The 16,528-nt window shown below is 35.3% G+C and overlaps 1 protein-coding gene across 8 annotated transcripts in view; it reads left to right on the forward strand.

Moving 5' to 3' along the window:
- Positions 1 to 16,528, forward strand: part of LOC102218820 (ryanodine receptor 1-like) — a 127,378-nt gene that overhangs the window by 13,126 nt on the left and 97,724 nt on the right. For 5 of the 8 annotated variants that reach the window (XM_023351627.1, XM_023351630.1, XM_023351632.1 and 2 more), the window contains exons 2-7: positions 9,594 to 9,716; positions 9,794 to 9,895; positions 14,087 to 14,161; positions 15,413 to 15,491; positions 15,592 to 15,704; positions 15,775 to 15,874. In XM_023351627.1, the coding sequence (XP_023207395.1) occupies positions 9,594 to 9,716; positions 9,794 to 9,895; positions 14,087 to 14,161; positions 15,413 to 15,491; positions 15,592 to 15,704; positions 15,775 to 15,874 (592 nt within the window). Of the gene's footprint in view, positions 1 to 9,593; positions 9,717 to 9,793; positions 9,896 to 11,466; positions 11,488 to 14,086; positions 14,162 to 15,412; positions 15,492 to 15,591; positions 15,705 to 15,774; positions 15,875 to 16,528 lie in introns of all 8 variants that reach the window. The other 3 variants (XM_023351631.1, XM_023351626.1, XM_023351629.1) reach the window with 1 other exon arrangement.

Consider the following 16,528-nt stretch of genomic DNA (forward strand, 5'->3'; position numbering starts at 1 on the left):
CCAAAGGTTAACTTTTATTTTTGCAATAGACCAAATTCAGTTTTAACTATTTAAAAGAATAATAAAAGCATGTATAAGCCTGTTGCAATAGGCAGTTGATAAATTAATTGCATGATAAATTAAAAGGATCTCCATAATTTCCATTCTAATGATTAATATTTTTATTTATGGTTTCGGTTGTGTGTGGTTTTTATTTCCATTTTTATTTGTTATTTTTGTGTTTTATGTTGGGTATTTAAGATATCTTCCTATTCCAATGTTAATTTTTATTTACAAAATTAACATTTATTAATCTTTGAGAGGACAAACATGCATTATAATCCTATTATCGACACATTATTTGAAAATAGTCTCAAAATAACAATATTATTGTTTATTATCCAGCAAATCATTTATTGTGACAGGCCTAAATATGTATGTTTTTGTTTTTAATTGCCGTCTTTGAATTGAAATAAATCCCTTTTATATTTTGCTGCTAACTGAAGCCTTTGGGTCAGCAGACCGCTTTGAATCTTCTTTTAAAGAACTGGATGAATGCCAGCGGGAATCATTTATTTATGCCTGGACTTTCTTTGCTCTGCTGCAGTCTGCTCACATCGCCGCGTTTTAAAGGGCAAACGGTTGTTGAAGCTTTGATGTTTGGCAGTTTGTAGCAGAGGCGAAGGCAACGCTCAATACAACCTTAGATTTGAGTGAAAATCATGAATTTATGCTATTAAAATGAATTATTCATGATTTTGTTCTGATTCAAAGGAAGGTTTTGTAAAAACTTTGATATTAGGTATATTTTTAGCCCTAAGTTTATTGATTTTTTTCTCCTTTTGGTGGATATTTTCTTTGATCTTGTGGATTTACCAGCTTGTTGTCCTAATTTCCTCAGTGACGCGAGCGACTCTCTGTTAGCCGCTCTTCATCATCCGAGACCTCGGAGCATCCGCTGGTCAGCAGAAGGAGGAAACGTGATAGTGACAGCTGCAGGCGGCTAAAATAGGAGCAGAAGAAGAAGAAGGGGGGTGCGGCGTGTGAGAAAAAGAGGCAACGGAGAGATAATAAGATAATATGGCATGAGAATCTGCAACAAAAGCAGAGGCTTTAAAATGAAATGTTGCAGAGTTGGGTGATTTATTGTCGTTGCATCTAAAATTGGATTTTTATTTTACTTTATTTTATAAAGTTTCTGCAGAGACAACTTGTTTCATCTGGTAGATCTTTAAATGGAGGCACTGAAACACTTTCTGCCTCATTTTTCAGTTCTAAATATCAGAGTTGGGTAGTAACTGGTTACATTTACTCACTTACATAAACTTTGGATAATATCAGAAATGTTCTAGAGTTTGATAAGTCAAAAATGTGAAAAACTCAGAAATGGCGTTTAATCTAAAAACTTTTCAAGGAAAAACAAAAAAGCGTGAATTTCTCAGCTTGAAAAGTCGAAAATTTGCAACAAAAAAAAAGAATTTTGAGATCTGAGAAATAAAAAAAAACATTTCTGAGTTCAAAAGTTAATCAATTAAAACTTCAACCTCAGACAATTGCTAAAAGTCAAAAGCACTTCACTTTGGAAACTGAAATTTGGTTTTTTTTTTCCATAAAATTTTTCTAATTTCTCAATTTTTCAGTTTTTAAACACGTCTTTGACTTTTCAAACTCAGTAATTTGTAAAAAAAAAAAAAAAAACCATCATGAAAATTTGAGCTTTGAAATTTTTATAGAGAATTTCTGCAATTAATCTCAAAATATGAATTGAAATGTGCAGAAATGTACCGTATTTTCTGCACTATAAGTTGCACCTAAAAACCTTCAATTTTCTCAAAAGCTGACGGTGCGCCTTATAACCCGCTGCGCCTTATATATGGACCAATATTGAGCCTCAACAGGTCTCCCAACTACGTTAAGCAGCCGCCGACTTCATTTTCCCCCGTAGAAGAAGAAGCGCGCGGTGCAGGCTGGGTTTTGTGTAAAGACCCCAAAATGGCTCCTATTAAGAGACGAGCTTACGACGCAGTTTAAGCTCCAGGCGATCAGTGACGCAGTAAAACACGGGAACAGAGCAGCAGCAGAGAATTTAACATGAACCAATCAATGGTTATAGTGGAAGTGGATATATATTGTGATTTGATTTACCGTAACAGTATCAGGCTGTTTTTTACGTGTTTATTGAATCGAGGAAAAGTTCCCCTCCACTACATGTTACACCTTGCTGTTGTTAAAAGATAAACTGTGTCACCAAAATACCATGTCACTGACTTTACCTCAGGAAAATAATAAAACATCTGTTTATTCATTTTGGGAATGAACAGAGTTTCAGAACGCTGGTTTGTAATTATTAATAAAGTTTGACTGAAATATCTGACTGTTTTGTTGACATTCCCTTTAGCGCAGCTTCATCTAATGGATGCATAACGTAACCCAGCCTCTACTGTAGCATCTATTCTATGCGCCTTATATATGAAAAACGTTTTAAAATAGACCATTCATTGAAGGTGCGCCTTATAGTGCGAAAAATACGGTACTCTTTTATATATATATATATATACAACAGGCCTGTTACATGGTCATATAAATGCCGGGGTGCGAACCATTCCTAAACACCTCGGTCAACCTGAAACACTGCAGCCTGGCCATCCGCTCCGTTCATCCAACCTTTGTGATTTCTGCTCGTTTCGCTCATTAAGCCGCGCTGACGCCAGCCGCCCCGACCCATCGATTAACTTTCTGCCGCCGTCAGAAGAGTCAGAACCAGCACATCGCTCTGCATGTGGGTGGAGGAGAGGAACTGATGAAGGAGGCAGAATGGTGACGGGGATTCCCTCCTGAGAGACGCGGCTGTAAAATCAGCGGCTTCCCGCCGTGTTTCCCCCTCGGTGTGACGTCACAGGCCTCAGAGAGGGGAAATCCTCCACTGCAGCGTCTGCTTTCCTCCACAACCCAGAGTGTTCACCACATAATGAAGAGATTTTATTTTATTACCTAAATCTGAACAAGGAAAATATTTTTAACCTGGATTTCCTTGCAGATGCATCTCAAAATATTAGAATATTGTGTAAAAGTTAAATATTTCTTGCCAGTGATGTAAGAAAGTAATTTGGATTTTTCATGATTATGCAGAAATGTTTCAGAAAATTAGAATCAATCAAAAAATGGACATTTTAATCACAAATATCAGGATTTTCAAAAGTATTTACCAAGCCTGTCACGATAACAATTTTTGCTGGATGATAAATTGCTCCATAAGTTAAGATAAACGATAATATTGTTGTTTTGAGGCCATTTTCAACTAATATAATGGTAAGAACACATTCTCAAAATAAATGAGCTTCGAGATCTAATGAACATTTAACAGATCCAATATTGTTTGAAAGCTTTTTGCTTAAATATTTATTTAAATAGCCGAAACAAATAAAGCAACAACTGGTGATTCTTGAGAAGAGGTCAAAACATATCTGCTGGATAAAGCACAAAATTTCAATAAAATATACCCAAAATATTATTTATTCAAATATTGTTTTATTTTATGCAGTAGGTGGATGGTGTCTGTAAAAGCCCTTGTCCTGGAGCAGAAATCAATATATTTCAATAGTTTAAAACAATTAAAGGAATACTAAAATAATAAGTATTCAAATAAATAATTATATAAGTATCAATGAATTGAATTCAAAATATTTCTTATATATCTTCCAACTCCGTGAGACATAAAAGAACATAAAAAATCAGACATTATTGGGTTTTAGTTTTGGAATTAAAGCAGATCGTGTGTGACCTAGACCGAAAAAAAGTGGTGAAATCAACCTTTATTGAAGTTTCACAAATCAGAAACATGGTTTTAAATATTCTGCTATTAGAGCAGAATAATCCAGTCCAGGTTTGAAGATTCTAGGTGTTGTAGTTTTTAAACTAGAGTCGATTAAAGATGCAGAAGGAAGTGAAAAATTAGGTGGAATTGCCCTTTAATCATTTCCTGAATGGAAAACCAACTTCAGCTTCGTATAGAAACACAAAACTTTCACAAAACTATCAGTTAAAAACTATCAGTTTTTTAAAGAAGTCTTAAGAATCAAGTTTTCTTTTTGTTTGTTATTATTTTTTGTTGTTCTTGTTGTTTTTTCCACCAGAACTGTTTATTTCTACTGCATGCTACATTTTCTAGTAGGTCAAATTTTATGATATGGCCCTATAATTCTTAATTGGTTTATTTAGTGTGAAGTTAATTTATTTTCATGTATTATGGCATAACTTCACATGCATCAGGTATTTCAGTTTATTTTTAGAAACATGTAGTTTTATGAGCGTGGAAGAAGGAAAAAAATACAAATATTAAGGAAAGAGAAAAGAGGCTTGTTGTATTCTATACAATATACATAAATGTTTAAATAAATAGTTGAGTGCAGTGTTTTCTTTTTACTCAATAGTTCGTCACTCCGTCAGATGGACTTTATGTTGTTTTAAATATTTTGTTTGTTTCTTGCCAAGCATTTGTCTGTAAAGCTGAGTAAAAGCATCTGTCATAGTTTCATTAAAAATAATCATATTTATTTTCGTCTGACTGTGTAGACAAAGTTCTGGGTGAGGTCTATTAAAAATTTAATTTTTGAAAAAGTGTAACTGTGAGGCTGAACCTCCCAGGAAATGTTAACCCGTTTTGTCTGATATCTGAAGAATCACAGATTTACTCTGTTTCTGCCCACCTCTGCAAATACATCAAATAAATAAAAAACTCTGTTTATAATTTGATTTGTGTATTATTAAATCTTTTTTCCTGAATCTGTTCTCAACGGTAAATTAGGCTGCAGTTACTCTGCTCTATTAAAACTGGCACTGCGTCATCATCATCATCATCATCATCATCATCATCATCATCCAGGCCAAATAACAACATCTGTGCTGTGATTTTTCTTTCAGCTTAAAGTTTGCAGATTTTTTAACACCATTTATGAAAGCTTCCGTGAGTAAAGCTGCTTTTCTCTTAGAAGAACATGGAATGATTGAATGAGGATTTTGTCGCGCCTGTTTGCCCCCTCCATGTTTTTTTTGGGCATCGTTCCCGCTTGTCTGCGCCGTCAAACGGCCCTCATGGTTATTTCCTCTATTTTAAAAGGCTGTAAATCCTCGGCTCGTTAATTGCCCCCATGCAGACTGACTGGGGTATTTGTTTGTCTGAGTCTCTGCCACATTGTCCCTTCCTCTACCTTTGACCCCCACTAACACATAGCTACAATCTTTTAGCCGCTGAGCGATAGCAGGGTTCGTTTGCTAACACGCACTAGCATGTTGACCAGATATTGAATGTGTTTCATCAGGCAACTAATTATAGAAGTTCAGTTAGTAGATCTGATCTCAGTCACTACATTTAGACTTTTACTCAATAGTTTGTACTTGTTTTTGGTTCCATCAGAGGTGAATAAAATGAAAAATAATGACTAAACAGGTTATGTGTTTGAATAGATTTTTATATTTTGGACATGATGCCTGATTTTGATTTTGATTTTTTTTTTGTTATATGAATTAAATTTTGGTCCTTTAAAATACCAAAATTTCCACTTAGCTTTATATTTTGTTTTTTTTAATTATATTATATAATTTTTTAAATATCAAATGATTGATAATTTGATCAATTACTCAGTACTTGAGCATTACTTTTTTTTATCAAATACTTTTTTTACTCTTACTTTTTATTTTTTTGGACAGCTATTTTTTATTTTTACTCGAGAATAAGTTTTGAGTCACTTCTGCCACTGACTTATGTCAACAGTTCAAACAAACCAAAATGTTTCTCCTGTCCACCATCTTCCCTTCTTGATGTTTCGTAGAATCATTTCTGTTTTCTCGCCTCCTGTTTGCTTTTAGCAGCTCTTGATTTGACCGTTGAGCGCCGTAGCTCATGTCTGCAGTGAAACGGAGAGGACACATTGCTCCAGTTTGTGAAGTGCATAGCAGGAAATGCGAGGACAGGACCAAGGAGACATTTCTAGGCTGAGAGGAGATAGATGATAGCCCTTTCAAAGGAAGAGGACGCTCTTCGGCCAAATAACCTCCAGAGGCCTTTAGGCTGGAAAGGAGAAGGAGATATTATGAGGTCACTGATGGACATTAAGTTGTATTAACCTGTTATGAGCTGCAAACAGCTTTGTCTGCCTGTGGGTTTAACTTTTAAGGGGAGTTATTGAGCAAAATTCACATTTTTGTTCTTCAATTTGCTGCTTTTGATTCCAAAAGCAGCTCAAACACTGAACAACAAAGAAACACTCAGTCCTTTTTTGGCAATAAGCTGAAAACAAGCAGCTTCAAATCCTCCCAATTGTTAAGTCAGATTCAACTGTGCGGTTACCTAGCAACCCTGTCCAAGTCCAGCCCCGTCACCTAGCAACCAAAGCAGAGCTCCAGCAGGTTTGGTCGGCTGGTTTTATGGCTGTACAATGGCTGCTGGAAAAGACACGTGTTTCGTTGCTGATCTACCATCCAGAAACAACTTGCTGCATTCTTGTTGGTTGTGCAGGAGGCTCCACTTATGCTTTTCAAAGATGTACAGTTGTAAAATTACTAGGGCTAAGACAATTAATGGTGATTAATTCTGATTAATCTCCATTAATTGATTATTGAAATAATGGTCAACTAATTTAGTAATTGATAAATTGCTAACTGGAGGTTGTAGAATCAAAAAAGATAATTTGGGGAAAAAGACATTGAGAGCAGTAAGAAAATATGAGTTATAACATTTAATCTCCCTTTGGGATCAATAGAGTCAATACGATTTTTAAAATATGATTAATCATCAGAATAATCAATAGATTGATTACTAAAATAATTAGCTGCTGCAGCCCTACTAATCACCCAGCTGTTTGCAGCTATTTTCTTGTACGAATGTAAACATTTAATCAAGGGGCGTGGCCAACAACAGCTTATTAGGATTTAAAGTGACAGTGACGCCCTAAAACATCTCAGTCTGAAAGGAGCTCAGAATAAGCAGAACTGAGACTAAAATCTCATTATCTAAGAAGGATTTTGAGCAAGAAATGTAATGATCATATTTTGTTCAGCACATAGACCTATCCTAAAGTGGTCAAGGAAGCATAATAGGTCACCTTTACTAACATGTTAAGGATCCTGTGTCACCAGGATCATTGTGTCTTCAGGTAGAAGAGAGAACGATTGGATAAAAGGGTAAAAAGTCTCGACTTGGTCCAGGAGTGTTTAGCTGTTTAGCCAGAGAGGAACATTAGGGAGATGCTTCCACTTTGATGAGGGTTAGCAGCTGGGAATGCTGCTGTCAGGTGTTGGTTTCACACAGGACGGGTGTTTATTGCTGCCTTCACACCAGTCTGTGGCATCTCCAGGGATTGACAAGGGAAACAATTACACACTGTTAGTATTAGCGTTCGAGCTGCTGGCTGGCGTCTCCTGCGGTTTGCAGCAGCGGCGTCCTGCATGTTTTTTTCTCTTCCTGGTGGTATTTGATTCAGGTGTGAACCAGAGATCTAAAACGTAAACGATGCTGGACATTGAAAACTGACTTTGGACACTTCAGTCTTCTGACCTGACCAGTTAAACTTTATCAGCTGATTTCTCTGCTTTATGCCGCTCGCAGTGTCAGATATGTTACTGATTTCTTTTTCTTAATCTGTTTTTCTGCAATAATTTACTGTATAGTTCCCAGTCCGTCTTTTTCTATGTTTAACACAAATCCACATTTTGTAAATTTTTTTGAAAATGTGACTCAGTTGCGTATTCAAGTCCTACATGTCTAATTCTAAACACCGTTTAGGTGTTTTCTGTTATTTTCTTACCAAGTATTTTCTAGTTTCTAGTGGAAATATCTTATTACACTTGAAATAACACAAAAGTAATTTTTCAGCAAGACATAGAAACTTGTCTTAATGAATAATTTCTTAATATTGATGAAATGTACTAATTACACTGGCATTTAAATGTACTTTTAATAAGACATTTTTCCCATGTTATAAGTGAAATAATCTGTCAGTGAAACTAAAACTGGGTTGCTAGGTTACGGGCTGGGCTTGGCTGGGGTTGCCAGGTAACGGAGGAGTAGAACATTCTACCAGTGCAACTAGAATGTTTTTGTGAAATTGAAGGAATTATTGACTTAAATCTAGCTTCTATATCTTGCTGAAAAGTCTATTTTTTCGTTTTAAAGGTTTTGTTGGCTCTACTGGCCTTTATTTAAAAGTAGTTTGACAGGAAACAGGTTATGAGAGAGGGGGAAGACATGCGGCAAATGTCACCAGGCCGGGAATCGAACCTGCGACCACCGCAACGAGGACTAAGGCTTCAATATGTGGGTCGTTCTTTGCCACCACAGCACCCGAAAAGTCTATTTTAAGTTAGTTTTTTCTTATTTTAAGTGTACTGAGATATTTGCACTAGAAACTAGACTAAAATCCTTGGTAAGATTTGGTGTTTTTGCAGTGTATTCTGCTATTACACCTGAATTTTACCTCTGTGGGACAATTTTGTTCTGTTCTTTTTTATGATCAACATTTTAAGTTGGGGAAGTGTTATGCAAAATAGATTTTTTTAAAAATCTTTAACTTTATATATATTATAACTGAGCTCATCTTGTGTATTATTTATCCGTCCAACACGCCTAAGAAGGCTTGTAAACGGCATAATGAGGAGTATTGTTGGGACGACTTCCTGTAGGCGGAAATCAGATTTATTTTAAGTTGTATTTGATTTAAGGAGCAATTTTATAACAAGTGAAAGTAACAAAGTTACTCTATTGTGCTATAATGCCTGTAAACACTTACCGCCCGTTTAATCTTTTAAATATTGATGAACAATGACATAGAAATGTCCTTCTTTGAAATAAAATGTAAAATTCTAAAATTATAATTAAATTTATTTCAAATAAAATTTGAAATAAACTTGTGATCAGATTTATAATTTCTAGAAAATGTAGATTAAAAAGACATTAACAGTAATATTCAATAAATTAGATAATAACTGTAAATAATTTGGGTTATTACAAGTAATTACCCAAATGTTATTTGGATGTTTTTGTGGTCTTATTTTTATTGATTTGTGCAGCACTTTGAGCTGCTTTTAGTAGGAAGGGTGTTTTATAAAAAAAATTGATTGATTGATTATTTCTGATAGTCATTATCAGTCACATTCATGGAACTCCTTTGCTCATTGAACAAGAAATGGAAAAGTTTCTGCCCAGAAAAAAGACCAAAGCTGGAAAAACCATAAGATTTGTGGGAATAAAATAAAAGTTTATGTGATAAATATGAAATATTACATATTTTCTTATTATCAAAGGAGGGGATTATGTTGAATAATTTTATTATCTGGTAATAAAGTCATAATATATCATCTGATAAAATCAGAGTTAGGATTTATGCTAACTTAAGGTAATAATTATTGAATAGTGAATAAGAAAACTAGAAGTTGATGTTTCTTTACTTACTTGGTATCATTGTCTGAAGGTTTGCAAATGGGGTTAATGTTCTTTGGAAATCCCTGGTCCAGAGGACCAAATAAAAAGCTTTACTGGGCCAGATTTGGCCCCCTGGCCTTAAGTTTGACTCCCTGAAACAGAGCGAAGAAAGGCACTAAATAAAGGTGTTTTTGTGCAGGATGACCAGGTGGTTCTGCAGTGCACCGCCTCCGTTCTGAAGGAGCAGCAGATCAAACTCTGTCTCTCCTGTGAGGGCTTCGGGAACCGACTCTGCTTCCTGGAAACCACGTCCAACGCTCAGGTAACTTCCTGCACTCTGCTGCTGCTCTTAACCTCTTCCTGGTCACCTGTGGTTCACCTGTGGTTCTTCCTCTGCAGAATGTTCCCCCGGACCTGGCCATCTGCACGTTCATCCTGGAGCAGTCGCTCTCGGTCCGAGCGCTGGTGGAGATGCTGGCCAACACAGTGGAGATGACCGAGGTGAGCTGAATCCTAATCTAAAAGCTGCAGGATGTAACGTTTATAAAAAAGTTACTTTTGAGTTGCCAAAAAGTTCTTCTAAAGTAATAGTATCACTTCTTCAATATATTTTTACTCAAGTAAAGGTATAAAGTAGCTGTTCAAGAAATTACTCAACTAAGAGTAAAAAAGTATTTGGTAAAAAGTACTGAGTAACTGATAAAATTATTAATAATTTAATATTTAGAAATTACAATATCAGACAAAGCAGAATATAAAGTTGAGTGGAAATTTTTGTATTTTAAGGACCAAAATGACAATAATTCATAGAAGTAACAAAGAATATCAAAATCAGGCAAAAGAAAATGTTTCCAAATCAGTTTCTTTCAATAAAAAACTTCATAAACTTTAACAGAAACTGCAGGTGTGAGTCTGTTTCTGGTGAATTTCTGGTTAAAACATGTTTGTTTTTCATTCAGTGGGGAGAAAATCCAGAGATTTGACTCAAATAAGAGCAGAAATACTTCATAATAAAATGACTCAAGTAAAAGCAGAAGGTACAGCGTAGTAAAAATACTCTTAATTTTTTTTAAAGAAGTTACTCAAGTAAATGTAATGGAGTAAAGGTAATTTTATTTATATAGCACATTTTCAGCAACAAGGCAATACAAAGAGCTTTATAGGAATTAAAAGGAAATACAAACAAAATAAACCAAAGGAAAGAGCAAAAGAAGAAAAAGCTAATAATGTTGATCCAAAGTAAATAAATTATATAATCCTGTTCAGGGTTGGTAGATAAGTATCAGTAAGTATCCTCTGGTCTAATTCCTTTTCTGGGTTGGGAAGAATAGGAGTCTAAAAAGTTGTTTTCTGGGTTACAAGTTCTAATCCCTGTTCTGTGTTGCTAAATAAGTGTAAGTAAGTAAGAATCCTCTGGACTTCTGGGATGCTAGATAAGTATAATTATTCTCTGGACTTTCCAAGTGTTCTCTATATTTATAAAAGTAATGAGTTCTCCACAGTTTCTAAGTAATAATAAAAGCTAAATGTTCCTGTTCTGGAAGATTTTTTTTCTGGATTCTAAGTTTGTTCTAATTCCTGGTCTGGGTATCAATAATAGGCGTCTCTGCATCTAAATAGTGAAAACTTTTTCTGCAGTTTCTAAAATATAAGCTAAAGAGAGGCTAATAAACTAGAGTCTCTGGATTCCAAGTTTGTTCTAATTCCTTTTCTGGGTTAAAAGTAAGTAACTGTAATAGTGATTTTTTATTTATTTATTTTTTTGACATTAGTAGAATTTAGACAATGATTTCTGCATATTTGTAATAAAAACATTATTAGTGAATCTCTAAATATTTTAAAAATTCTTCCATTTGCATCTCAATAATTATCGACCCCCAACTTTCTGTTCCTGTTTTACTTTATTTGGGAATTAATTTAACATGCTGCTTCTTCACTGTAAAACATCTATAAATCCTGATTATTGAGTTTATATATATATTTATTTTTATTTTTATTTTGTGCCACTTCTTTTTACCTGCTCTCTGACTGCTCCTTCCCTCCCCTTCCCATTTTTGCTTCCTGCCAAGCAGGCAGTCGATTTGGACAAATGGGTATGTCTGTTAACATGTTTTACTTCCTGTGTGTCCCAAATGACTCGACACTTGTCCTCGTTCCTGTCCTGTTGGTTGAAATAATGTTGTACATACTGATTAATTTATGTTTCCCTGTCATGCACACAGTTGTTGTTTTTTTCCTGTTTAACTGAGTACTTTTACTCTGCTCTAGTGTTCATTGATGCTATGTAAAGTATTGATGTTACCTAATACTTGCAGCCCAGTGTGTCTCAGTGTATCCGCCATTTTCATTTCATGCAGATGTTTCCCCAGCCTCTCAGTTTGCAGCGTTGTTATTATTTGTTTATAATGCCATCAGGCAGTTTTCCTCTATTTATTCATGAAGTGATTTTAAAGATAGAACCCTAAGTAACCGATTTAGCAGGGGGAAAAAAGTTGATTTGAGGTGAGTTTCACTTTCTTCCTGAAGCCGGAGTTTCATGAAGAGCAGGAGTATTTAAAGCAACAGAGACCTAATTTTAAGGATTCAAGGATATATATTTTTAATATTGTCAGACCAGCTCACATTTGCATATTTGTGATACAAAATTTGGACTTCAAGAAGCCAAATAAGTAAGAAATAAATGATAGAAAGTATATTGCACATTGCGACGCTGGAGGGGTAAAAGGCGATTCTTTTACATGCCATCAATAGCTGCGCTGCCGCAGTAAAACAATTATATGAACTGAATCAAACCTGGAGATGTAGGTATTATTAGTTTAGTCCAGTGCGCCACAGCAAAGAGAAAAATAACGCACCTTTGAAGAATAACTCAAAACCACTCGTATTCTTCTTCTTTCTCGCTCTCTTTGTGTCGGCTACGCTTCACACAGAGCCATTGCCATAGTAACTGACTGACAACAACACCAAATGTATTAGGATTCAATGCTAAAAAACACTCAAACATTTCCCACACAAACAACAGAATATTCAGATTTAAATATGAATATCTAAATAAATATTTAGATTTTTAGGGTTGATGTTTATTTATAAGGTTAGCTACTGCTGCTATTAGCTAAGCTAACATAGCGGTGGTTGATTAGCTAATTGAAACACCTGCTCTGCTGATGATCTGTCAGAGTTGGTTGGTAGTTGGACTTTTTTTTCTAACTAAATCAAACACACCAAATTCCGCAGCATATCTACTAGTTAAGATTGTCATAGTCAAGCTAGCATAACTGACCTGCTTTCCTCTCCCTCGCTATTTTTTCCTGACCTTTTCTAGTTGTCAATTAGTGGAAAAGCACTACATGTCTTTTTCTTTTATATATCATGTGTACATTTAAGAATTTAAAGTGTTATGTTAAAAACATAACAGCTAAAATCAATGCTAGTCATAATCGGCGAGCAGCTTTTTGCCCTCCAGCAGGAAGCAGGAGGGCGACGTTACACTGCAATGTGTCTATATGTATGTGTAAATTAAATTAAAAAGGCATTAAATTACAAAATAAAATTTCTTTTAAGTCATATTCGATACATACAGCTTATATTAACATAGTTACTTGATTTTGCTGTTGAATGGCACTATGTGTCAGGAAAACACATAATACTGTGCCTTTAATTATCTGTAGTTGCATGTTGCATAATTATCTCACACAGCAGAAGGAGTTCATTCTCACAAATTAAAAAAAGACTGGCTAGAGGATTTTATCTGAGACATTGTGTGAGTGTTTATTGACAGGCAGGTCAGGCTTCACAGCAGCATGAAGTTGTTCCTGATGACGGGCAGGAGGATTGGAATAGCCTGGCCTGCCCACCGCGTCCCACCTGCCTCCGTCTGAAAAGGAAGAGGAAACTGGACACCCACGGCGCTCTGGACGCGCCCCCTGTTAACACACAAGCACTCAGGATATCACCCACAACGCCACCACCTGTCCCAACAAAACCAGGGCTAATGCTAACTGGGGTTAATGGTATCATGCTACCACTTTACATACCTGCCCCCATTTTATCCCGTCGGATTATAGCTGTCCCCAGGTTTCTTGTCCTCCTGTTGGCTAAACTAAATCGTTATTTGACTTTATCCATTCACAACTGCCACTTTTTTTTTGTGTGGTTCTGTTTGTGATGGATGTTGAGAATAAACAGTGTGTGAAATACGGGTTTGATGTACAGTAAGTTTGTGGTGACTGATTTTAACGGTTTTATTTTGAACCTCATCTTTCACATCTTGATATCCTCTCTGGAATAAAAACAGAGGATAACCCATTGTTGTTGTTCTGTCTTATGTTTGCATGCTTTGAAATTCCACTCATGTTGTTTTCTCAAGTTTTGTTTTAAAGCAGTAATTCTGGTGGAAAATGCCAAATCTTTCTCTGTTCCCAAAAGGATTTACCTCGTTATATTTTACATTATTTTCTCTATTAGTGTGATGGTGAAGACCAACAGTAAAAACCTCAATTTGGTTTGTTCATCATGCATAAAATCAACCTTCTTCCATGACTATCTCAGTTCCTGGAACGTAAATCCAGTAGAAAACCTGAAGAGAAGATAGAACCAGGAAGAGTCAAGACTCTCGATAATCAGCCGGATTTTTAACCTGAATGTGTTTTAAAAATAAACCAATGTTTTCTTTTCTGTCTTTTTCCTACTCAGTCATCGCAGGGGGGAGGCCATCGCACTTTACTGTACGGTCACGCCATTCTTCTAAGACACCATCACTCAGGCATGGTGAGGCTTTAATCTTATTCTTATGGATGAGTGATGCTAATTAGCTACATACTTGTTTTGCTACGAATACAGTTGAAATTGTTTATGAACACAACAAATGCTGGTTGACGTATTTGCCTCTCGTGCTAAGGATAATATTAGATGTGTTTTGATGCCACCTATTGGTCGTAGGGTGAACTACATGTGTACAGACGTAGAACTTTGCTAATAATCCCAGTTAATTGTAACCCTGAAGCAGTTTGTGTAAAAATAATATTTAGGCTGACTAACGTCTTCTACAACTGATTTAGCAGAAAACACAACCTGTGACAAAAATTCTGAAAAGTTTTAAGTTTGAAGCTTTTTAGCGACACGAGACAAATAAGGAATGGCAACAAGTAATACTAGTGTTATTAAACAATATGTATATTTTAGGACTAATGTACTTGCATGTATTTTGATTATAATATATTAGATATTACATAAGTATTACATAAATACAAACCCTAATAGAATATTTTTTATATTGTGAAATGGAGATAAAAAGCTTGTAGGACAGTAAATTGAAAAGTAAATGTGTTAGTATTTTACTATATTTGAAACACTGGGTTGAAAACAAATTGTTGAAAAGTTGTTAAAATTCAGATTCTAATATTGATTTCTTTTAGCAAAAAAATGGGCTAGGAACAGGAAAGGAAGTTTGTATTTAAAGCAGAATAATACAGGAAACAGGAAGACTATTTATGCTATGAATTAATGAATGGAAAAGAGGTTATGATTATATAAGTTAAAGTTAATCATACTCCTTTTCAGACTCACAGTCACCGAATAAGTGGTGTATTTACATGTATTTGAGTATGTAAATTTGATTGTAAGGTATTGTATTTACACTTAGAAACATGAAAGTCTTTATTATTATTATTATGTTTTGTTGGTGAAATGTCTGTCTGAATAAATTATCATCAAATCAAAAATAATGACAAGTCAATGGTTGATCAAAAACATTTTGACTCAGTTTCAACTTTTATTTAAGCATCAGTAACATTCATAAAATAATAAACGGACTGAGATTGAAAAGTTTTATTCCTTAGGTGCCTAGAGTATCTAATTAGCATCATACCTAAATTTACACTAATCACAGTGTTGTAATTAATAATCTCACAGTTGATTGACAGCAAAAACACAATACATTTTTTGTACAGTAGGATATAAAATCAGGGATTAATAGTGTAAGTTTCCGTCAGATCCGGTCTAACTAATGTTTTTTTTCAGTATCTGAGCTGTTTGACTACGTCTCGCTCCCTCACTGACAAGCTGGCCTTCGATGTGGGCTTGCAAGAAGATTCCATTGGTAACACATTACTATAAATGGCATTTAAATCAGTTTTCTAGATATTTTATGACAAAACGTTCCCACATCAATCACCTGTTGGACCGTGCTCTCTCTGCAGGTGAGGCGTGTTGGTGGACAATTCATCCAGCCTCCAAACAGAGGTCAGAAGGTGAAAAGGTCAGGGTGGGTGACGACCTCATTCTTGTCAGCGTGTCGTCTGAGAGATACCTGGTGAGGCTCGTTGAGATTTTTAGTCTCCGTCTTTTGCGTCACCAAACTGATTCTCCTTCTGTGTCCTCAGCATCTGTCCTACGCCAGCGGAGATCTGATGGTCGACGCCTCCTTCATGCAAACTCTGTGGAACATGAACCCCATTAGCTCGGGATGTGAATTAGCCGAGGGTAAAAACCGTCACTCAGATTTTTCCGACACGTCTGGCAGAATGAGATGTAGCATGAAAAACCGATATGTAAATCAAATCAGGGTTTCTCCCAGAAAACTTGCTAAACCCGATGATAGAGCTCAGCAAATCATCATGCGGTCTTCTGTGTTTTTGAGTTAAAAAATGATTAAACTTCACAATAATTGTCTGTTTTGTGATGGACTATAACATAAATTCCCAATAAGATTCAATTATGGTTGAAATGCTTAAAAGTTCTCTTACAGAAAATACATAAATATTAGTGAAGTAAACAGATTTACTTTGAGTTAATGTTACATTTGCATTATGTGTTATAGGTTTTTATTAAGTTTTAACCAAGACAAACTTTAAAAAATTCAGTTAGAATAAATATAATTTTTTTGCAATCCAATTGTTTCATCCTAATTAAAGTTTTTTATCCTTGATCTGCGATTTGTCACGTCATTCACTGAAGTTGTTGGCATGTAAACCGCTAAAGACAAGCTGTGATTATGGAGCTCAGGTGAATAAAAATATGTTCACATATGTTGCCATTGTGCTTCCAACCCTTTCGCTAAACCCGTCTTTGCTATCTTTTACTGGTGTATAATAAATAAGCAAATAACGCTTAGACTGGTGGGGCCACAAATAAAGC

This window comes from Xiphophorus maculatus, chromosome 18 (genome assembly GCF_002775205.1).
Source record: "Xiphophorus maculatus strain JP 163 A chromosome 18, X_maculatus-5.0-male, whole genome shotgun sequence".
Taxonomy (NCBI): domain Eukaryota; kingdom Metazoa; phylum Chordata; class Actinopteri; order Cyprinodontiformes; family Poeciliidae; genus Xiphophorus; species Xiphophorus maculatus.